The following is a 24,700-nucleotide window of genomic DNA, read 5'->3' on the forward strand; positions in this document are numbered from 1 at the left end:
GGTCCTACTCTTACTAGTTAAGTTCCTTTTACAACCAGTTCGAATTCTCATTCCACACATTTTTTTCAGTACTTTATTTGAGAGCATTTTAAGTGTCATTCCTCAAAATCCAACACGAGAAAGTGATGGTAACTGACCGAAACCACACAGGTATAATGTTATATGTCAAACACTTCATTAATGGTTATGTTTATAATACTGTTATATACAATTTTAGTCATTCTTTAACAAATATATGTGAAAAATAAGTGTCTTTATTCAATTTTGAACACTGATTGACATTAAACATATAAATTTCTTATCTTTGTTGTCAAATAACAGAACAAATTGTAGTGAAAAAGTAATTTATTAAGCCAAACAGGAATCAGTACGACATGCCGCCATTTTTATAATCTCAGCATCACATTACTTCGGTAAATTATTTGAAGTGTAAATGGAGTTTGATAAGGTAGATCTGCTGATTTTAATGGATATACACTATAATATCTCGTGTTTCACGTGTATACAAGCGCTTATCGCCAATAACTGACATTTGAGGAGCAAAATAAATGCCGATTCAACTCTTACCTGTGAATGCATTTAAATCGACCCTGATTTAAAAAAAACGAACCAAACGAACAGTAATGACTGATCAAACAGGAAACATTTAAGAGTCAAACAAAGATTTCCTGAAAAAAAAAACAGGAGCTGCGTCCCAAATGGCACACTATACACTATGCACTCATGCACTATGTACTTATGCACTTACACACTCAACAGGATAGTATATGTATGTAGTGTTGTCCCAAATGGCACACTAATGTTTTTTTACTAAGCGGAAATTCAAACCGTTTCCCTGATGACGTTTGACTGTTGCCAAATCAGTGAAATAAACGACTGAATTATCAAGTAACACCTGCCGTGAGTGTTGCCGCATTTACCATCCGGAGGCACTATAATCACTCTCGTAGGAGAATTTTGCTTTCACAATTCAAAATAAATAAAGTTATTCAACATGTGCGTCCGATCGCTCCGCCCCTTCCGCTACGTAAGCAAACCTGCGGTCGTTGAGTGCGTGAAGTGTCCATCATTACACACTTCATTTTAGCGGCTGAATGAGTGCATCATCCGGGTAATTAAAGTGCACTCATTATTTTGAGAGTTTTCAATGTGAACACACTACTTACACTATTTATACTACAAAATGGCGTAAAATAGTGCATAAGTATGCGATTTGGGACGCAGCTATTTTGTTTGCCTCTGAAAACAAGCGTGAAGGAAATACACAACCGCTAACTAGTGTATTTTTCAAATCAGTGAAGTTCCGCCCACAGCACAAATCTGACCAATCACGTATCAGCTGACTGGAGAACGTTGAGACGGGACCACTATCTGCACACGTTGTTGGAGGCATCGCGCAAATAGAGGCAATTTATTATTTTTAATGATTGATTTCGGTTTAATACTGTTAGCTAAGTTAAGTTAGCTGGTTCTTTAGTTTTATTAGCGTTTATCGCCATTAACTGACATTTGAAGTGCAAAATGCAGATACTCTTACCTGTGAATGTATTTAAATCGACCGCCGGTTATGGATAAGAGTTTCATAAGAGCTACTTTCTGTAATGTTATACGGTTTTAAAGGAAGGCCTAAGTGTCATATTAATGAGACTATATAAAATAAACCATCAAGAAGAAATCTGAAGGTTTCAGTCTCTATAATTAACAACACACAGTAGCTTCTAAATTATTTATTCCATTCAATTTTAATAAGCAAATGTACATCAGATCTATTCACGTGTTACACAATAAGGCACCAATGGCTAATAGATAATACAATTATATGTCCCCTCTTGCCCTTAAAAGACTTACAAAATACTTAACCACTGGAGTATCAAAACTAGTAGATGATTTAAGACAAACACAAATGATGAAAATAATCATATTAAATCTGCATCAATCCATTACTGTGACTGAATATTAGTGTCTTCAAACAAAAAAAAAAAGCCAAATTAATTCAAGAATACTGGATGTTTTTGGTCTTGAGGGCTCTGAAAGTCTAATAAATTTAACCTTTTTCTATATAAATGTTCAATATTTAGTAGTGAAACCTACTGAGATGACAAAAGCAGTGCTTGATTTGAAGTGTTTTTATGGACGATGCTTCGATTAATGTCACAGCTCAGATTAAACAGCAAGAATCAAATACAGACAATGTTATAATATGTGCATTAAAATGAACTAGACGAACAATTAAAGTCAGTATCAGTAGTTAAGAGACGTTTTTGGGTGTTGAACCCTAATCAGTTTGTTCATACAAGATCATCTGAACTCTCTAAAAACCAAATCGACAAACAGAAATGCACAATTCATGCATCATAACATGCCGTTACAGTCATAATGCATCACATTCCAGTCGAAAACCTGATCAAGTGCAAAGTTCATCAGAATGAAGAGGGTCTGGATGTGTGTTTTTACAGTGTCTCTGGAGTGTTTTTAGAAGGACGAAGTACAGGGCATTATGGGACGGTGACAGTGAATGGAGAGCCTGGGATGTGTTCATCTCCCCATTTGACAGCCAGAATGTAGTTTCCTCGCTCCTTCAGGACATAGCTGACGTTGTATTGCATGTTTCCCATGTGTTTGACCAGGATTTCCTCGCAGGGGGTTTGAGGACCGTGAACACCCACCAGGAGCATGTTCTTCCCTGATGAATAAAAGCACAAACACAAGGTTAGATGGCAGACAAAAATACTAAAATACAATTACACCACCTGACAAAAAGTCTTGTTGTGGATCCCAGTTGTAAGAGCAACAAATAATAACTTGACTTCTAGTTGATCATTGGTAAAAGTGTCAGAGGGTGGATTACTCAGATGAATCATCTGTTGAGCTGCATCCCAATCATCACAAATACTGCAGATGACCTCCTGGAACCCACATGGACCCAAGATTGACACAGAAACCAGTCAAGTTTGGTGAATGAAAAATCATGGTTTGGGGTTACATTCAGTATGGAGGAGTGCAAGAGATCTGCAACATCAACAGCCTGAGGTATCTGTGCTGCCCATTACATTACAAACCACAAGAGAGGGACACATCTCCAGCAGGAGAGCGCTCCTCATACTTTAGCCTCCACATCACAGTTCCTGAAAGCAAAGAAGGTTAAGGTGCTCCAGGATTGGCCAGCCCAGTCACCAGAGATGAACATTATTGAGCATCTCTAGGGAAATGTGAAGGAGGAGGCATTGAAGATGAATCTAAAGACTCTTGATGAGCTCTGGGAGTCCTGCAGGAACACTTTCTTTGCCATTCCAGATGACTTTATTAATCAGTGATTTGAGTCATGTCAGAGATGTATGGATGCAGTCCTCCAAGCTCATGATGGAGTCAGACACAATATTCATTCTGTCTCCACTGCAGCAGGACTTTATATTCTATACTGGACATTATTTCTGTTCAGTAATGAGACTTTAGTCTGAGTAAAGTCAGACCTTACTGTCCTAATGAAATCATTAAAAATCAAGACATGATCATATTTTATTTTGGTCAAATAAGCATAATCTAGAGGCCTTTGCCTTTCATATAAGACACTTCTGATCCCAAATGATCAACTAGAAGTCAAGTTATAATTTGTTGTTTCTAAAACTTGGATAGCCGACCAGATTTTTGTCAGGTAGTGTATTCACCTTATTCTTTGCGTACAAGCGGGTTCTAAAACAATCGCAAAAACAAGCGCACTTCCGCATTGAAAAATACGGTTAATATCCTTACCAAAAGTATTTACCGACCCAATACTGCCATGACAGAGGGTCAAAAAAAACTGGCCAGAAAAATATGTTATTGGTTGTGGTTCAAAATTATTAATCATTTAATATTGCTTTCTTGAAACAATGGAATTGTGTCATCTAAAAATGATTGTAAGCATGTCTGAAAACTTTTCTGTGGTCGTTTTTCTCGTTACCATATAGTATAAAATTTAAATTGTTTACAGATGGAATTATAAATAGTTATTAATATTTAAAGTCTACTTTGTATTTGTTTGTTTGCTTGTACTATTGTTAAATAAAAAAAAAGTTCCACCCATTCTCCAAACCATTTTATGCCAATTAAAATCATTATATTTAGATTTATGATTAAAAATTGTCATCATAATCATAATTATGATGCAGTTAAAAAAATAAAATACTTGAAAAACCATAAGATATTAATCTTAATTACTGATTTAAGTAAGTAGATGACGATGATTACTACTACTACGACTAGTACTATTATAACTAGGACGACAACTACTACTACTAGGATGACGACTACTACTAATACTACTAGGATGACGACTACTACTAGGACGATGACTATTAATACTACTACTAGGACAACGACAACTACTACAAGGACTACTACTACTAGGATGACAACGACTACTACCACTACTACTATTACTACTAGGACGACAAGGACTACTACTACTTCTACAAGGACAACAACGACTACTTCTACTAGGATGACAACGACTTTTACTACTAGGATGACAACGACTACTACTATTAGGATGACAACGACTACTACTATTACTTCTAGGACGTCAACGACTACTACTACTAGGACGACAACAACAACTACTACTACTAGGGCGACAACGACTACTACTATTACTACTAGGACGACAAGGACTACTACTACTATTACTACTAGGACGACAACGACTACTACTACTAGGACGACAACGACTACTACTACTAGGACGACAACAACTACTACTACTAGGACGACAACGACTACTACTACTTGGACGACTACTACTACTAGGACGACAACGACTACTACTACTAGGACGACAACGACTACTACTACAAGGTTGACAACAACTACTACTACTAGGATGACAACAACTACTACTACTAGGATGACAATGACTACTACTATTAGGATGACAACGACTACTACTATTACTTCTAGGACGTCAACGACTACTACTACTAGGACGACAACAACAACTACTACTAGGACGACAACGACTACTACTATTACTACTAGGACGACAAGGACTACTACTACTATTACTACTAGGACGTCAACGACTACTACTACTAGGACGACAACAACAACTACTACTAGGGCGACAACGACGACTACTACTACTACTAGGACGACAACGACTACTACTACAGCGGTGACTACTACTACAGCTGCTGATAATAATAATAATAAATATTATAATACATGTTTTTTTAAGCATTAAATCATGCATTATTTTGCATCATGAAGACATTCTTTTATAAAGTGTAAAAATATTTTGTTGAATGTGTGTGTTTTTTCTCGTCCTGCTCTGAGGTCTCACCAGCTTTACTGCAGTCAACAGTGAAAGAGGCTTTCTGGCTGATGAAGGCCTTGCTGAGTCCAGGGCCTCGACTGCTGACCCTGCTGGCAGACGAGCTGGTGGAGCGAGTCACGGAATCCACCATCAGACATGACATTTCACTCACGCTGCTCACGTTCACCAGACGCGGACCTGAGGAGAAAAACACTCATCATTACAAAAGTCACTAACACCCTGATCACACACAGTGTTGGGGGAAGTTACTTTTGAAATAATGGACCCTTTTTACGTGTTTAGCTCTCATCAGTATCTTAAATCCCTAGAAGTTTTTAATATTTAAATTTGATTGAAAAAAATGTATGAGCATTTATATGCATTTACATATGTATTATATCATCTTTGCATCAAATGACAAAAAAATAGTTACCGTTTGTGCGAGGCGTTTGAAGGCGTACAGAATGTATTGGTGCAAGACAGTAAATTTGACCTTGTTCTCTTCTCTGTGCACAGTGAGACTTAATTTATATTTAATAAATTCAAAATTATTACATCTGCGCAAACATGTCCCCCATTCTCAATTATGGAGCAGTCCAGCAGTCAAATCAGGTAAAGATTTAGTTTTAAAAATGAAATATCATTTTTAGTTCTGAATTTATTTTAAGCAAGCAAATCATTTAAAAAGTTGTACAAGATTCTTTACAGGTTTTTTTCATTAAGATAAAGGGTATAAAAGGATATTGAGTGATTTAAGAAAAAAAAATTTGCAAAATAAACCAATAAAAATAGCTGAAAGTACAAATCACTAAATCCGCCCTGGCCTCAGGCTCTGCCTCAAGTGGGTTGATTTTTAGCAGCTGATGACGCGATGCACTAAACATTCTAATGACACCAGTGGGATCGTAGGTTCCAGGGAACAGTTAATGCTGATCACATCAGTGTTATCATATGTGTCAAATGGTTAAAGTGTTTTTTTTTTGTTTCTTTTATTATTTAGTGATTCCTCTGCGTAACACTAGAAGGAAGCCCATGTATAGGGCCAGACGGAATCTGCGGACGTTTTTTGCTATTTTGGTTAAAGTCTGTGGATTTCTGCGGAATTATTTTGGGAGAATCGTACCTAAAACCTTAATATATGAAATAAAAAATAATACCTTTTTAACTTTTATTTAATGCTTAAAATGCAAATCCATTTAGATCCACTTTATTTGGCAAATAAAGCTAGTTTGTCATATATTTAGCAAAAGAGAGAAAAATTACTGTATAAACGGCATTGTACATAAATCAGATGAACATTTTTACATCAGTCAATAATATTACTGAAATTAATTAAAAAACTGAATAAATATAGATTTACACACATTTACTCAAGTAAATAAACAGAATTAATGATGGGCTAAAGATCTGCGCAAAACCTGTGGAATTCTGCGTGCGCAGATTCCAGGTGGGCCTACCCACGTAGAACAGTTTCAGAACCACTGCCATATATGATTCCTCACCAGAGTTGGACAGCCAGAGTTTCAAAGTAACGTGTTACTGTTCTTATTACATTTTTGGGGAACGCAGTACTGTAACCAATTACATTTTACATTTATGTCATTTGATGACAGTTACTAAAGCCAATGTAATTACGTTACTTGCGTGACAAGTATAGTTTTTAAAAGAAAAAGAAAAAAAATGCTGCTTTTAAATCTGAAAGCTGAAATGGTTGCCGATGTGTGCTTGCTTCGACAAGACAAGAGTGGAACCACAGACATTATTTTGATTTCATTCAGCGTAAAAACTAAAATATTGCTGTGAAATGCAGTCTATGTCCAGTCTCTTAAGAACTTTCGACTGCTTTTACCTCAACCAGCAACTTGTTCAACACTTGAACAGAAAGCATTATAGGACAATACTCGCCACCAAGGAGAACACCGGCGCCCAAAAACATGGTGCTCCAACTCAGCTGTAACATGCTAAAACCAATTTTTGTGAAGGATATGGAGTGAAGGTCTCTTCTGAATGTGAAGAGTAGCGTAGCTGCTTATGGTACTGTTTAAATATAGTATCTTTTGAAAAGGCGCACCAGTCGAAAACCGCAAGTCACGTGACAAGAACTGACCAATCTGCTTCATGCTTTCTTTGTATATACACAGGCTGTTTCTCAATTCCAAGATCGCAGAGAACGGAGTTGTGTTCTTGTGGAGAGCGGTCTTGCCAGGTGTCCTCGGAAGAACGAACTCAGGAGACCATGAGGGCAGAGAACGCGTCCTTTGAGAATTGAGATGCTACTATCTTCCTGATGGTCACATGACCTTCACGTGTTTAAATGGTAAATTATTTAAACATTACAACATTCATAAAACGATTTATTGTTTTCCCCCTTTTCAAAATATATACTTTGCATAAAAACATTATAAATATACACTGCACAATACAAATAAAACAGATTTTAAAAGGAATTTCAGCAAACAAACACCCTTAATGTGTTTATTCCTTTATTAAAATGTCCATGGTAATGTTTACTTTCACCGTTTCATTCAGGGAAACTCCTGAGGTAAATAAGTTATATCTCTGAACTTTAATAATAAATCGAAATAAAATGCAGCGCTTCCCACCTCCAGTCGCAATGACTTCTGGGACTTCCCAAGGGAGTTCGGTGCTCAAGTCTGCATCAGTGCGTCCTCGATATCAAGAACACATCCGGGAAGTTTCACGCGTCCTCCGTATTTGCGGTCTTGAGTATTGGAACTGAACTTAGGCAGCTGATAATGACGATTCCCGAGAACACAAGGACGCAAGACCGCTGAAGAACGCATATTGAGAAACAGCCATAATTTGGTAGACTAATTACCTCAGACAATCACAAAACATCCAAACACTGCAGTGCTATGGATGTCAATGGTTACAGGTATCTAGTTTTCTTCATGTCTCCTTTTGTGCTAAAAAAAAAAGACAAATGGATTCGGAACAAGTGAACGATGACAGAATTTTAAGTTTTCAGGTCTTTAGAATATGTCAAGCTGCTGTGATCAACCTATTGTGATGTTTTTCAAAGTACTTAAAGAGCTGTATTTTATTTTGTATTGCTTATAGCTATATTTTATACGTTTTAAAATTAACTTCGAAGTAGTAATCTGATTACTTTTTACATGTAGTAATTAGTAATGTAATCAGATCACAATTTTCCAGTGGTAGTCAGTCATTTGTAATTATTACTTTTTTAAAGTAACATACCCAACAATGTTCCTCACCCGATAAAGAGTTTAAAAACCGCCAGAAATCAATAATATTTGCCAATTAGCTAGTAAAAATCCTCAATAAGAAAATCAACCACAAAAAACAAACAGATCATCACCATCATTCTTCATCTGAAATAGGCATTATTTCTACACACCGGTCACTTTGGCTTTGAACGGGCTGCCGGTGATGTGGTTGGGACCTCCGTATTTGGCAGTGATGATGTAGTTTCCAGGGGCCATCGGTGTGTAGTGCACTTTGAAGCCTTCGGGACACTCCTGACACTCCATCTTCACCTTAGAAGGGCCCTCGATAGTGAGCGACAGGGACCCCGGCCCCGCTTTAGTGTTGTTGATTATGAACTCGGCCTGATTTCCTGACAGAGAAGAGTTTGCATCAGAAGGGGGGCATCTTTTTAGGAAAAATACATTGCAACTCATTCCAGAATTTCTGACGTGCACATGCAAACGTAAACAAAGTAGGGTTGTCAAAAAAAAAGAATGAGTAGCAATCGGTGCTGAAATTTTAAAAGTGTTCATTTTCCGCTAACATTTGAGCACTGCTGAGCGTGTTTTAAACAGTGGCCATTGTCAAAGCGATCTCCTTAGCCTCTTCAGTTCAACAACTCTGGCTTTTATTTGTGTTGGGAGTTTTGAGCTCGGGTGTGTGAAGTGTGTTTTATTCACCTGTGGTTCCTCTCTCCAATCCGGGTCCATAAGCCGTGACGAGTCCCGCATCTCCGCCCTGTCCTGGCTCTCCCACACGGATCTGGAAGGGGCTGCCGGGGATGTGTGTGTCGTTGAACTTCACGTCGATGACGTGGATGCCGTTCTCTCGCGGGATAAAACGAATGGCGTACTTATCTGTGAATGAAGCAGAGGAAGAGCAGAACTGATGATCAAACATGAAGGTCAGATTACAGGTTTCTAGAGTGTGTTGTGGAGTGTGTGTGTGAGTAAGTTTATGTATGTGTGTGTGTTCCCTGACCTTGTTCTAGCTCAGACACCGCACACTCCTCCAGCGCTCCGGATGGACTGTGCACTTTAGCGCTGATGGATCCCTTCGCCCCGTTCAGTCGCACCGCAAACGAGGACGGCTGATTCACTTTCAGGCCAGACTCCTGCAGGAGCCAGCAGACACATCAGAACAACACACACGCATACACGCACGCACACACATACGCACGCACACACAGAGAAACACACAAAAACACAACACATAAACAGACACACAAACACAATCACCATAGGCAGACAGACCCAACACACATACACAAAAACTCAACACACAAAGTGACAAACCTAACACACACACATACATATACAGACACAAAAACACATCACTTACACACACACATGCATGTAGACACTCAGACAAACACAACACACAAAAAAACATACACACAGACCCAACACACACACAGACAAACACAACACATACACACACATGCAGGCAAGCATGCAAACACAGACACAAAGCACACACACACACAGAAACAAACGCACACATGCATGTACACACTCTTTAAATCAGTGCATATACGGTTTGTGGATCAATTATACCGGGCCGCACAGGAAATCATGAATTAATTCTGTTTTATTCATCATCTGAGCCTGATCTAGAGGTCTGCATAAATTTCCGAATGAAGCGCGGTTGGTAACTGGTTTATTTTGGACGGGAGCGGGCGGTCTTAACAATATCGCTCCCGAGCAAGCGAGCACGCTTATGTGTGTGTGTGAATGAGACAGCGTGATGCTGCATTTAGCTTGTTTGTTGCTGTGTGTGTGCGCACGAATGAGAGGTGTGTGTGCTTGGTGCTTATGTGTGCAACAGACAGCTTGTTATAGGCCTGTCTGGACTCTGTATAGCTGGGTGGTTTTTGGTTTTGTCCCCCCCCCAACCCAACCCCCCCCCGCTTGTTAGGGGGAACGGGCGCGGTGGGTAAAAAACGGGGCAGGCAGCGGGACAACAAATGCTGAATAAAAGCTGGAGCAGTCGGGTTCAGGATAAAACCTAGCAGGAGCGGGATTCAAAATTTAGTCCCGCGCAGATCTCTAGTCTGAACAAGCTTTTATTTTGAAAAATCTTTTATTGAAAATTCTCTCGCTTTACATCTCGGTCACTTGAGCATCCAAATTTAACCCACAAGCAGCAAAATGAGTAAGAAACAGACGTCTTAAGAAAGTTTTTTTGCTAAGGGGAAAGTGAACGACCCGCGACCTGCCAAGGAATGGATCTGCAACCTATTTGTCAATAAATCAGGTGAATCCTGCAAGAAGATTAACTGCATCACAAATGACGGCGGCCTTTTAGGGGCCGTTCGCATATCACTTTTCTAGAGTTCACGCAAGTTCGCTATTTCCGATGGAGGTGCCCGGCTTGCATGAATGATGTAACGCACTTGAACCTTCCAGGTGCCCCCAGTTGAATGAATGCTGTGAGTGCACTGCAAATTACGTGACAAGAACTGACCGATCAGCTTCCTAATTTGTATAGAATATACACATTTCAGTAGACTTATGGCCCGTCTCCGCTGAGTAATACGGTTCCGTATGCTTTTATGGCCATTTCCACTGTCAAAAGGTACCAAAAAGCGAAACGTACCATACCACTTTTTGGTCACCCTTTGCAAAGGATATCTAGCACAAAAAAAGTGTACCAAAAGGCAGAGCTAGACACATAGCTGAACAATATTGGTTTACAGAGATACATCACTTGCTCGTGCTACAAGCCAGGAGAATGAAAACAAAGGAAGCGGCATTTAAAAACACAGCCGAGACATTACACCGTAATAAAATATATATATATATATATATATATATATATAACAACGATCCAGGGTCAACACGAGCTCAAACAAACCTTGTCGTTGTCTTGATGAACACTCACAAAGCTATTTACAAAGCTATTATCCTGTTGTTGTTTTCCGAGCCTGTCTAAAAGCACAAATGGTTTCACTTTCTCCAAAGAGCTTGCGATCGCGCATCTATATTTGAAATAATGAACTTCTTGAGCTCATATTAATAACGTGCACGTGATCATTGAAGCATTATGAAATCCTATACTGTCAGAACGAGACAAACACGAGAGTGAAGCGCAAAAAAACAAAGGAGAAGCTGGAAAAAAAAATAGCAAATGATGTTTCTGCAACCTAAAACATGAACAAACGGCCATGTTTAACAATCATCATCACCTTTTGGACTATTATGAACTGGGAATGACAGAATTACTCTAACAGAGGTTACATGTACTGCTGAAGATTAAAGATATGAGAGGTTTGCTCTGACTGTGGGCTATATTTTGTGTTGTTTTTGAACCCAAATAAGAACTAAATGTCTGCTGTGTGTAGTTTTTCTGTAAGTGGTAACATATCGGAGACTGTAAGGCTCTGTATGTCTTCATATATGTTCATTTATTTATTAATTTATTATAGTTGCAGACGTTACAGTAGGCCATTTCGCGCTGTCATTGATCTGAAGTCATAATCAAATCATGTTTATAGAAAGGTTAGTAATAAACATTTATACACAAGTATTTATGTGTAAAGCATCTGTTTTGTGAGAAGTGCTTCTCATATGATATGTGAACGACCTGTACGGCTTTACTGTGACATTTCCTTGAGTAAAAATGACATCGTCTGCACTTTCTGTTGTACACCACGCCCACCAAAAGGAGACCCTTTTGGCAGTGGAAACGCAAGCTTGATAAAGGTTATCCGTACCGTATCTCTCAATGGAAACCGGCCATAATGATCTCAGACAAACACCCAAACACTGCAGTGCTTTATCATTTTCTCCATAAATAAAGCATGTATCAGAGCTGCAGCAAAGTTTTGTCAGCTTGTCATGATCTGAGAAAATGGTTGATGGTCACCTAGCAACATACGAACCAAACCCCCCCCAACCCCAGCGTTGAGGGGTCGCGGTAATACAAAGGTTGGGGACCACTGCTTTAAATGAGGAACGAATGCACCAAATCTGAATTAGGAAATATTACAATTTATATTTACCTAATACACACAACAAATGGCAACAAAAAAAAGTAAATGTTTATAAACTCACCTGAATTGACCTAAGATCAGCTAAAGCTGAGAGAGAGAGATCTGACAAATGTTGGATGAGAGAGAACGAGAACTAGAGGGTTTGATAAACTAATAGATAAACTACAGAGAATGCTATAGGGAATAAACTACAGAGAATAAAACTACAGAGAATAAACTATAGGGAATAAACTACAGAGGATGATGGGAAGTGTTGGCTGAGCTTCTCTCTCTGCTTTAACTGATGGTTTGTGATTCTGTTAAAAGCCTTTAAATGAAACACAAGAGAAACACCAGAGCAAACACACACAGAGAACTGAACACCCACAGCGGCTCCATCAGTCTTTGTCATGTCTATATAAATGCATAGCATGTTCATTCAAAATGTGTATAAAATAAAATAAATATAAAAAATTATGTAAACATTATTTAAAATAAAAAATAATTATAAAATTATAAAATAAATGTAAAAATACAAAACAAAATATATTTAAATAAATGTATCTAAATTTAAAACAATTAATAATAAAATAAATACAAAATGAAAAAGAAACTTATAATAATAAAATAATAAATAACATTAATAATCAAATTAAATTAAATAAATACATAAAACAAAGAAATATTTGTTTTTAAATTTAATTACATAAAAATTAATAATTAAATAAAATAAACAAAAATATATATATATTTATTTTAATTGAAATTGAACTAAAAATAACAATATAAAATAATAAATACAAATCGAAAACAAAACCAAAAAATAATTAAATCAATTACATTCAAAACAAACAATAATTAAATAAATACAAAAAACAAAACAAAAACAATTAATTTATTTAAATTAAAAACAAATATTTTTTTTTAAAAATTAATACAATGCAAAAAATATTTAAATGAATTTTTAAAAAATTATAATAATAAAATAAAAACAAAACAAAAGCAATTAAATTATTCTCATTAAAATGTTAATTAAATAATAAATACAAAACAAAAATCAAAACAAAAATAGTTAATTTAATTTAAAACAAATAATAATAAAAAAAAATATTAAATTAAATATAAAAATAAATGGTGAGAATAAAACTTGAATTAACATGATTAAATTACAAAGTTGTTAGAATAAATAATTAAACCATGAGTAAATAATTTAACTTAATATATATATATATATATATATATATATATATATATATATATATATATATATATATATATATATATATATAAATTCAACAATTTCTATTGTTAGTTCAAAAACTATTAATTAAAATAATAATAATACACTTTTTTTTAATAATAATAATAATAATAATCTTATTTCAAAGTATTAGTGCTTCTACTGCATTTATCATTAAATAAATACAGGTGAGATATAAGGCTCATATTATTTGCTGAGAATAAAAAAAAATCTGAATATTGTCAATTAATTAATTAAACATGCAAATGATTAATAAAACACACAAATGGTTTAAAAGGGCTGTGTTTTCCTCTGCTGTGAGTTTGGAGCGCTGTGGACGTATGTGTGTCTGTGTGCAGGTGTTTTCTCATGTCTCACCTGAAGGCTGGTAACAGTGAGGCGGCGGGCATCGTCTACAGGAGCAAACACTGGAACCAGGAATGGGCTTTCAGGAATGTGCTCATCATTGAACTTTATAGACACTTCATAGTCTCCTGCAAACACACGAAGAAGATATAATGCGTCAGATTTACACAGCATTTCCAGAGGACCTGTTTATGAACCTGACATAAACATGCATTTAACATGTTCTGTTCAGGATGACAGGCATGTCACAAAAAAACTCCATGTAAAAGCTACTTTTTAGAATATTATTTATATGTATATTGTGTATTTATTTATATATATTTTTTTCATTTTTATTTTTGTAATTTTTCCATTTATTTATATGCATTTTATGATTTATGTATTATGTATTTGTTTAGTTTTTTATTTGTATTTATTTTTATCATTTTATAATTTTATTTATTTTATGCATTTATTTATATGTACTTATTTAATTTTTTATATTTATTTATATGTTTTTATTATTTATATTTATTTACTATACACACACACACATACATACATATATATATATATATATATATATATATATATATATATATATATACACATACATACATACATATATATATACATATATACACACACACACACATACATACATACGTACACACATATATATATATATATATATATATATATATATACACACACACACACACACACACACACATACATACCATACATACATACATACGTACACACATATATATATATATATATATATATATATATATATATATATATATATATATATATATATATATATATATATATACAAACACACACACACATACACATACATACACAGTTGAATATATATATTTCTTTTAATCTATACATTTTTATATGTATTTTTTTATTCATTTTTTATTCATTTTATGTATTTATTTATATGCGATTATTTTTATCTATTTACTTATTTTTTATGTTTATTTATATTTATTTACATATATATTTATTTTTTATTGCATTATTTATGTCTATTTATTTATTTTATTATTTATATTTATTTATATGTATTTACTTATATTTATTTTTACCACTATTTTTGTTTGTTTATTTATTATATGCATTTATACACACTTATTTTTATTTATTTAATTATTTATTTCGAATATTTTCATATATATATATGTGTGTACGTATGTATGTATGTATGGTATGTATGTGTGTGTGTGTGTGTGTGTGTGTGTATATATATATATATATATATATATATATATATGTGTGTACGTATGTATGTATGTGTGTGTGTGTGTATATATACAATTCCTGCTTTACTCTCAAATTGCAGGTTAAAAACACACTTTTTTCAAAACACAACACACAATTCTCTGCATTTTGCTCAATTTTCATGCAGAAAAGCTCTTGTTTTTACAAGGAACACACTGTCATTCAGAATTGTAAAGTCAGTTTTCCTACTTTGCATACTAACTCATCACATGAGTAAACACCTGTCACACAGAATTGCAATTTAGGAATCAGAGCTCATCTGGTTTATAACTGGTTCACTGCCCACACATGTTTTTTAGTTGTTTATCTCCTTCCATATTCTCCATTCCTTAATCATATTGAGGATTTTTTTTCTGCTTGGGGATAGAAAGTGTGTATGACTGAAATCCACACAATTTACAGTTTTCCCAATTGTTTACACACATTTTCTGAAAGCATGCCTCATATTGTCAGAACTCTAGGGTGAAACCCTTTAATTCTCCTGCAAAATGAAACACAATTAACACAATGTGATTTCTTCTCAACATGGTATTTTGTTTTCAAATGACGCACACAAACCATCACATCAACATTTATAAGATCAGTTGAACACTGATGTGCTGAATGTAAAACACAATGACCACTTCTTCTCCATTCATCATAATGACTTACTGTCAGCCTTTTTCGTTTAGTGTTACAGTTACTACAGACAGTACATAGGCCTACAGAAATGCATTGTAAAATACTTCAGAATATTGTTTTTATACAAAACAAACAAATACCAAATATATTTTACAGTATTTTCAGTTTACAGAGTGTTCATCCCAACCAACACAAAGGTGCACATAATGTGGTCTTCATTTGCCATTAACAGAAGGATTTACAGAATACTGTTAGTAAAAAACGAAAAATAAAGTGTGGATTTCGGCATACACTTTCCATCCCCAAGCAGGAAAAAAAATCGTCAATATGATTAAGGAATGGAGAATATGGAAGGAGATAAACAACTAAAAAACATGGGTGGACAGTGTACCAGTTATGAACCAGATGAGCTCTGATTCCTAAATTGCAATTCTGTGTGACAGGTGTTTACTCATGTGATGAGTTAGTATGCAAAGTAGGACAACTGACTTTACAATTGTGAATGACAGTGTGTTCCTTGTTAAAACAAGAGATTTTCTGCATGCAAAATGCAGAGAATTGTGTGTAGTGTTTTGAAAAAAGTGTTTTAAACGCGCAATTTGAGTGTAAAGCAGAAATTGTGCTTGTAGTTAAGCTGCATTGGTTCAGGGGGTTGGTGCATCAGTTACATGTTGTAGTCATTGTTTCTGAAGTACAAGTAATTGTGTGTAAACAATTGGGAAAAACTGTAATAGTGACATTCTGCCACCTACTGGCGATTTTAGTTTTTAGTTTAGATGTAACATTTAAAGCAAATTTTTATTATTTTTAATTATTTCAAATAACATTAGGCTATTCAACGTTTTAGGATTAAACATCACTGTTTTGGTTATTATTATGAATGGTTCGGGGTTTGGGTAATATTAGGAAATAATATTACAATTTAAAATAATGCTTTTCTATTTTAATATACTTATTTATTTATGTGATGCAAAGTAAAATTTTTTGACACTATGTCGCATGATCCTTCAGTGTATTGTCAAAGTTGTGCTGTTAAATGTTTTTCTATGATATTTTTACAGGATTGATTGATTGAATCCTGGCAAATTATTATTCAAAATATAAATACTATCAATGTAACATTATTGCTGAACAAAAATATACATTTTCTTTCAAAAAAGAAAGGAAACAAATAAAAAATAAAGTAGGTTATGTTTTTTTTATTTGTCAAAGAATCCTAATAATATGTTTTAAACGTAAAATAAAAAAGAAAGGTGCTTTAAAAACAACACAATAATGGTTAATGTAATTTTCTATTTTTCTAATATTTTACAGCAAAAGTATCAGATCTAACAGGCGATAGTGATCGATGAGTTGGTCATCACTGAAATGCGGTAGGCTACATTGAACATGTAAAAAATTAAAACACAATAAGACTCAAATGTAAAACAAATTAAAAAAGGATTTTACAAAACTTAACGACATGAATATATTAATAAACAACCTAAACTTTATCTCCGGAGACATTTGTTATTTTTGTTATACATTTTTTATACGTTTTAATGCTATCTTGAAAACAAATATCATTATATATTAGCATATTTATATTTAATTTGCACATAATTATTGTATATTGTATAAGTTAGCCGGCAAAAAGCAGACAGACGCACTAAAAACTGCTGAAAAAATATATATATTAAAAAAAAAGGTAGACGCAGACGTCATGTAACAAGTCAGACGTTGATGTCACGTCCATTGAGAGGAATGTATGAAGGGCAAGAAATTGTGCACTGCCTCACACACTGCACTGAGCCGTGTGAGCAGCGTGTTATGATACGTGATAGCAAAAAAATAAATAAATAACTTCACTGCTACACGTGAATCACGCGTAACGTCTGGCTTGACACTTCACTGCCACACGTGATTTACGTGACGTCTACGTGACGTCAACGTCACGTCAACGTCACGTCAACGTCACGTCTGCGTCTTAAATTGCATGGATTTAATAGCAAAAAAAATTATTTTTTAAGACGTCAGTGAGACGTTCAGTGAGACGTTCGGTGAGACGAGTGCACGTTGCAGCGTCAGGTTAAAGAGCTTGGAGGAGCGCCATAGTTTCGACTGAACAGAAGGGAGACGTGGTTAATATGAACGAGAGGTCTGCATTAGAGCTGAAGATCTTTGCCCGAACCCGGCGAGACCCGAAAAAATCCAAATCCCTGCAAAGGTGAAGCAAATTATGACGAAGTAGTAAAAAAAGAGAATTTTGACGGCGGTCAAGCCAGTCAGAAAGAGCGGTTATTCCAGCCGCAGGTATTTAGCGGTCGCTCATACACTGCGTATTACGGTAGAGCCTTAAACAGCAAGCTGACAGGTAATGACGAGGCCACTCGCTACCCTGAAACTACGGTCATGGAAAATTAAATGGATGTTCCTGACTGGTATAAGATGAATAAACAATCCTACCTAAAACTTGCAAAATCAGCCAGATCAGAACTCTGCATCTCGGCCTGTAGCAGTAGCAATGAAACGGTGTTCAGCTGCTGCTGGACGCACATGAGCGCAAGACTGCGCTAAAGCCTGTGGATTTAATAATGTTCCTCCACAAACACACGTAGCCTAATCTTGGTGAGTAAAGGGTTTTAAATTATAAATAAATATTAATTAAACCATATAATCATAATGTAGACAGAGTATACAGACTAATGGTGGCATTATTCTTTTAATATTCAGCTTCAATTTAGTTACTGCCAAAATACCCGTCATCATTTAGAGTTTATTTGATTTGTTAAGCAAGATTTCTTTTCATTGGTGTGTTGGCCAATTTAAAGGCTAAGTGCATGTAGACCTATAGAGTGCTGAGATGTTACGATGTTACAGAGGACTTATTTTATTTCTTTGTTCCAACTTTCAAGTGGGATATAGTCTACGTTTGTTACGAATAAATGCTGTTAAAACATATAAATGACTCATTCTTGAAAAAATGCATTAGAGCTGTAAGGGCTCGGGCTTAATAAAGCTGTCAATCAAAATGTACGTGTCGGACTCGGGACCTATCGGGTATAATTTTTATGGCCCAAATACAGCTCTCTGCATTCCCGCGGGAGCCGGCCAGATTTCTTACGGTGTGGGAGTAAATTTCTGAATAAATCGCGGGAGAGATGTGTGTGTGTGTGTTTGTGTAAGACAGAGAAAGTCTGTCTGTCTGTCTGTCTGTCTGTCTGTCTGTCTGTCTGTCTCTGTCTCTGTCTCTGTCTCTCTCTCTCTCTCTCTCTCTCTCTCTCTCTCTCTCTCTCTCTCTCTCTCTCTCTCTCTCTCTCTCTCTCTGCCTAAGGTCGCATAGAAGGTATTCAGTTTCTGAATGGTTTAGCCTCAAGCCAACAGTTTGGTGACGCTGTCTGAGCCTTACGTCATAATTTTTTTTATTACGCCGGTAATACCGGATACCGGGGTAAAATATGGAGGCGGTTTGACGGTCTCAAAATTTGGACACCGCCCAAGCCTAATACACACACACACACACACACACACACACACACACACACACACACACACACACACACACACACAAAGATAAAGGGAATAAGTACCAAATATAATGTTTACAGTGCAACAACACTCAACATGGCATCCCAAATGACGTGGCAGACAACATGCTGCCTTCCCCGCTGTCATGTTAAACAGTAGAGCATCGCTTTTGAACTTAGAATATCACTTTATTAAAGCATGCACTCATTTGCAATCTTGTTAGCTTCTGTGTCAGCCTGGCTGCTCGTGCTGGCTCTGCCCCCGTTGGCCCAGCAACCCTGGACCCCCGACACAAAAGAGCTAACCTCCAAACACTACTCCAGTCAGGCATGCCACGTGCTACACTAGCTCGCAAATTGGCGAGTAACGTTAATGTAATCCCAGACATCTCAAGTCTCCCGGAAGCTTCAGGAGACTACGGGATGCCCACAAACGAATGATAATCTTCTGGAAATTGCGCGTCTCCACCCTGGTCCTTAAATACGTCGCACCCCCCCTCTCCACCGCATCCCTCCCAGCTCTTCAGGTTCATTGGGTACAACCCACCCCCGCCGCTCAGGTAGATCGCACGCACACGCCCACACCGCTCTTCAAATACGTCGTGCACCATCACCACTAACAAGAGAGTGGTGGAAATAAAAAACATCTGAGAGATCTTAATCAATAGTGGAAATGTCGGGTTTTAAGAAAATGTTAAATGTAATAGAGCCCCTTTACATTATTCCTTCAAAAGCCCATTGCAGTCAGATCATTCCTGCTTTCAGATCCACTGAAATGGCAGGTGATCAAATCAAGCAGATCTGTGCTGTCTGAGGAAAAGGTGGACACTCATCTTTCTGACAATAAAAAAAACACTTAGTTGTTTGAAACCGAGTTCCATATAAAAACTAAACTGTTCTTTTCTTTTTATTTGTTTAATTTCTACAATATTATATAATTTTTTTATAAGCAGCTTTTTGGTTTTGAGTATAAAGAAGGATTTGTTTTGTTTGCTGCTAAGCAGAAACCAAGGAATTATGATTATATCACTGTTTTAAGTAAAAGAAAAAAAACAGGATCATACTTTTATGATGTTAGTTTTAATACATAAAAAAATTTAAATCAGAGAAATCCTCTGGCTTTTTTCTTCTTTTGCTGTATCGAAAACATACCGAACAGTGACACCACTGTATCCTATCGAACCGAATCTTGATTTTTGTGAACCGTTACACCTCTAATATATATACATATATACATGCATACAGTTGAAGTCAGAATTATTAGCCCCCTTGAATTATTAGACCGCTTGTTTATTTTTTTCCCCCAATTTCTGTTTAACGGAGAGACGATTTTTTTCAGCACATTTCTAGACATAATAGTTTAAATAACTCATCTCTAATAGCTGATTTCTTTTATCTTTTTCATGATGACAGTAAATAATATTTGACTTGATATTTTTAAGACACTTCTATACAGCTTAAAGAGACATTTAAAGGCTTAACTAGGTTAATTAGGCAACTTATAGTATAATGATGGTTTGTTCTGTAGACTATCGAAAAAATATAGATTAAAGGGGCTAATAATATTGTCCCTAAAATGGTGTTTAAAAAATTAAAAACTGCTTTTGTTCTAGCCGAAATAAAACAAATAAAACTTTCTCCAGAAGAAAAAAATATTATCAGACATACTGTGAAAATTTCCTTCCTCTGTTAAACATCATTTGGGAAATATTTAAAAAAGAACAAAAAAAATGCAAAGGGGGCTAATATTGCTGACTTCAACTGTGTGTGTGTGTGTGTATGTGTATATATATATATATATATATATATATATATATATATATATATATATATATATATATATATATATATATATATATATATATATATATATATATATATATATATACACACATATATATGTATATATATGTATATATATATATATATATATATATATATATATATATATATATATGTATACATACACACAATAATTCTGACTTTATATACACACACACACACACATACATATATATTTATATACATACATACATACATACATATACACACACACACACACACACACACACACACACACACACACACACACGTACATATATATATACATACATATATATATATATATATATATACATATATTTGGCATTATGTATTGTATGTTTTATTTGTCTTTATGTTATTGTAGGCTATTTTTTGTTTCAATTTTATGTTTCAATCTGAATTGTACAACAAAAAAATTGAAGGTCCAAATTCCCCCCTTGCACAACAGTTTGGGTTAACTATTTGTTTTGTGAACTAGTTTTTCCCTCACCATGACTTTGAAGGGGCTCTTGGGAATGTTTTCTCCACCGAAGCGCACGTAGATGACGTATGTCCCGGGTTTGTGTGCGGTGTAGAAGATGTCGAATGTGCCGTCCTCATTCTGGATGACGTCTGCCTCCACCTCGCTGCCGTCCGGAGTGAGCACCACACAGCAGAGATTCCCCTTTCCTGCACCTTTAGTGTTCACCATGAAGCCCACCTCCTGCCCGATACCGATGGTGGGCCCGATGCCTGGTCCTTCAGGACACAAACATACAATACAGTTAAAGACCGAATTATCAGCCCTCCTGAATTATTAGACCTCCTGTTTATTTTGTGTGTAAAAAGCTGCATGCATCACAACTGCAACTGCTGCATCACATCACAGCTGCAAGACACACACGAGTTCATGTTTAATAAGCAGACAGTAAGTGTGTCTCACCGCTGACTGTACACTTGCTGGCATCTCCTGAAGTCGTGGCTCTGACTCGATATGGAGATGTCGGGATCTCGTCTCCGCCATATTTGATCACAATAGTGTATCGACCCACTTTATCCGGTACATAAGACACTCTGTAGGTCCCGTCTCTGTTGTCCTGAATGTTGGCTTTCTTAAGTTTACCATCTTGATCCTGAAACACATGATAAAGCACACTGATTAATTTTGTTTAATTATATTTATTTGTTCAGGTATTATTCAGTTATTGTTTACTGTATTTATTTCTTTGATAATAATAAATGTATTTATTAATTTAGTGTATTTATTTATTCATTTATTTATTTAGGGTATTTATTAATTCATTTATTTAGTTTATTTATTTAGTGTATTCATTTATACAGTAAATAAATTCCATGGCACTTATCGTAAAGAGTAGGGATGTAACCCCGCTGTCCTGGCTCCATTAGTCCTTACCATCCTGGCCGCCCAATAAATTAGTTTTTAGTTTATTTAGAATTTTAAATAAATATTATTTAGCATTTATTTATTTATTGCATTTATTTTTTTACTTAGTGCAGTGTTAATGTATTAAGTTATTCATTTAGCGTTTATATATTTATTTATGTAGTGTGTTTATTTATTCATTTATTTAGTGCATTTTTTTATTTAGTGTTTATTTATTTATTTAGTGTATTTATTTATTTTTTATTTATTCATTTATTTAGTGTTTATTTATTTATTTATTTAGTGTCTTTATATTTATTTCTTTAATGTGTTTGTTCATTTATTTAGTGTTTATTTATTTACTTATTTATTGAGTGTATTATTTTTTGTGTGTTTATTTATGTTTTAGTGCATTTTTATATACTGTTTATTTATTTAGTGTTTATATTTTTATTTATTTAGTGTGTTTATTAATTCATTTATTTGCTGCATGTTTTATTTAGTGTTTATTTATTTAGTGTTTATTTATTTATTTATTTATTTATTTAGTGCATGTTTTATTTTGTGTTTATTTATTAATTTAGTGTACTTATTTATTTAGTGTTTATATATTTATTTATTCAGTGTTTATTAATTCATTTATTTAGTGCATTATTAATTTAGTGTTTATTTATTTAGTGTTTGTACATTTATTTATTTATTTATTTAGTGTGTTTATTTATTAATTTATTTAATGTTTATTTATTTAGTGTTTATTTATTTATTTACTTATTTATCTATTTTATTGTATTTATTTTTGTGATAATTTATTTAGTGTATTTATTTATTTATTTATTTATTTATTTATTTATTCATTTATTTAATTGGTTTATTTATTTATTAGATATTTGTTTATAAAAATAATATATATATATATATATATATATATATATATATATATATAGATAGATAGATAAAATAATAACATTTATAATATAATTAATAAAATATTGTTTTGCAAGTCAGTTATATCGTAAGAAATAACGTTATCTCACAACAGCATGGCAAATTATCCCAGTATCATGCAGCTCTGCTTTATACTCTCTAGAAATGACCCAGATTAAGAGTAATGGAAGAGGAAGAGCTGCAGTTTCCCTCTGGATTTCCTGCTGTATTTTGGCTTTCATACAGAAAACCCTTCATTTATTTCACTGCAGGCCTGGCCAAATGCTTCAGTGTGTGTTTGGAGATCGAAACGCTCGTCTGAATGGAAAAATCGGATCTAATCCTGGATCACTGAGCCAGTAAAATAACACACTGTGAAAGATGAATGACCCAATATGATGCAACGTGAAACTTGCAGATCATTACTCATCTTCTCAGAAACTCAATCCAAGTGTGATTTTACAGTATGTGTGCAAATTAAAAACATTCAACATCAAGTCCTTGTAAAAGTTCATATAATAATCTAAAAAAAAAAATGAGTAAGTTTATGAATTTAGATTTTAAATGAATGATTACATTAAATATATTAAATCTAAAACTTTTAAAGTGTACTTTAATCAATCATTTTGAATATATAATGATAAATAAATCCAAAGTTATGAAATATAATACATGTAATAATTATTATAAAAACATACATTAAATAAATATATTTATAACAAACTGAGAACTGCAACACTTCTGCAGTACCCCAAAAACCCCTCAGACCCCAGGGGTTAACAATTAGCCCTAAATGTTCCCCATGCCTGTATTTCATTCAGTCAGTGATATTGTGAAGACTCACGGTGATGTGCACAGACAGCTGTCCTTCTCCCGCATCTTTAGCATCGATGGTGAACTCCACTGGGAAACTGGCGGAAAGTCCTGTGGTCAAACCCGGCCCGCTGGCACGAACCTTACTGGCATCGTGAGTGGGCAGAACACGCAGCTTCATCGGGCTGAACAGACACATGGTTTAAAGGTTAACTAAGAGACAGATCAGTTTGATAGCAGGAGTAATCGCAGCATAATAAACATACAGTACCTG

The 24,700-nt window shown here is 34.7% G+C and overlaps 1 protein-coding gene across 1 annotated transcript in view; it reads right to left on the reverse strand.

Moving 5' to 3' along the window:
- Nucleotides 1–1,712: 1,712 nt before the first annotated feature.
- LOC147841903 (filamin-B-like) overlaps nt 1,713–24,700 on the reverse strand; it is a 43,330-nt gene continuing 20,342 nt past the window's right edge. Inside the window, 10 exon segments of the mRNA XM_087272947.1 lie at nt 1,713–2,683; nt 5,318–5,488; nt 8,673–8,891; nt 9,202–9,378; nt 9,503–9,635; nt 14,113–14,291; nt 21,786–22,064; nt 22,249–22,438; nt 24,458–24,611; nt 24,698–24,700. The exon segment at nt 24,698–24,700 is cut by the window's right edge and continues 121 nt beyond it. Of these exon segments, the coding sequence (XP_087129073.1) occupies nt 2,496–2,683; nt 5,318–5,488; nt 8,673–8,891; nt 9,202–9,378; nt 9,503–9,635; nt 14,113–14,291; nt 21,786–22,064; nt 22,249–22,438; nt 24,458–24,611; nt 24,698–24,700 (1,693 nt within the window). The 3' untranslated portion in view covers nt 1,713–2,495.

Source organism: Danio rerio, chromosome 11 (assembly GCF_052040795.2).
Source record: "Danio rerio strain M-AB ecotype USA chromosome 11, GRCz13ab, whole genome shotgun sequence".
Lineage (NCBI taxonomy): Eukaryota > Metazoa > Chordata > Actinopteri > Cypriniformes > Danionidae > Danio > Danio rerio.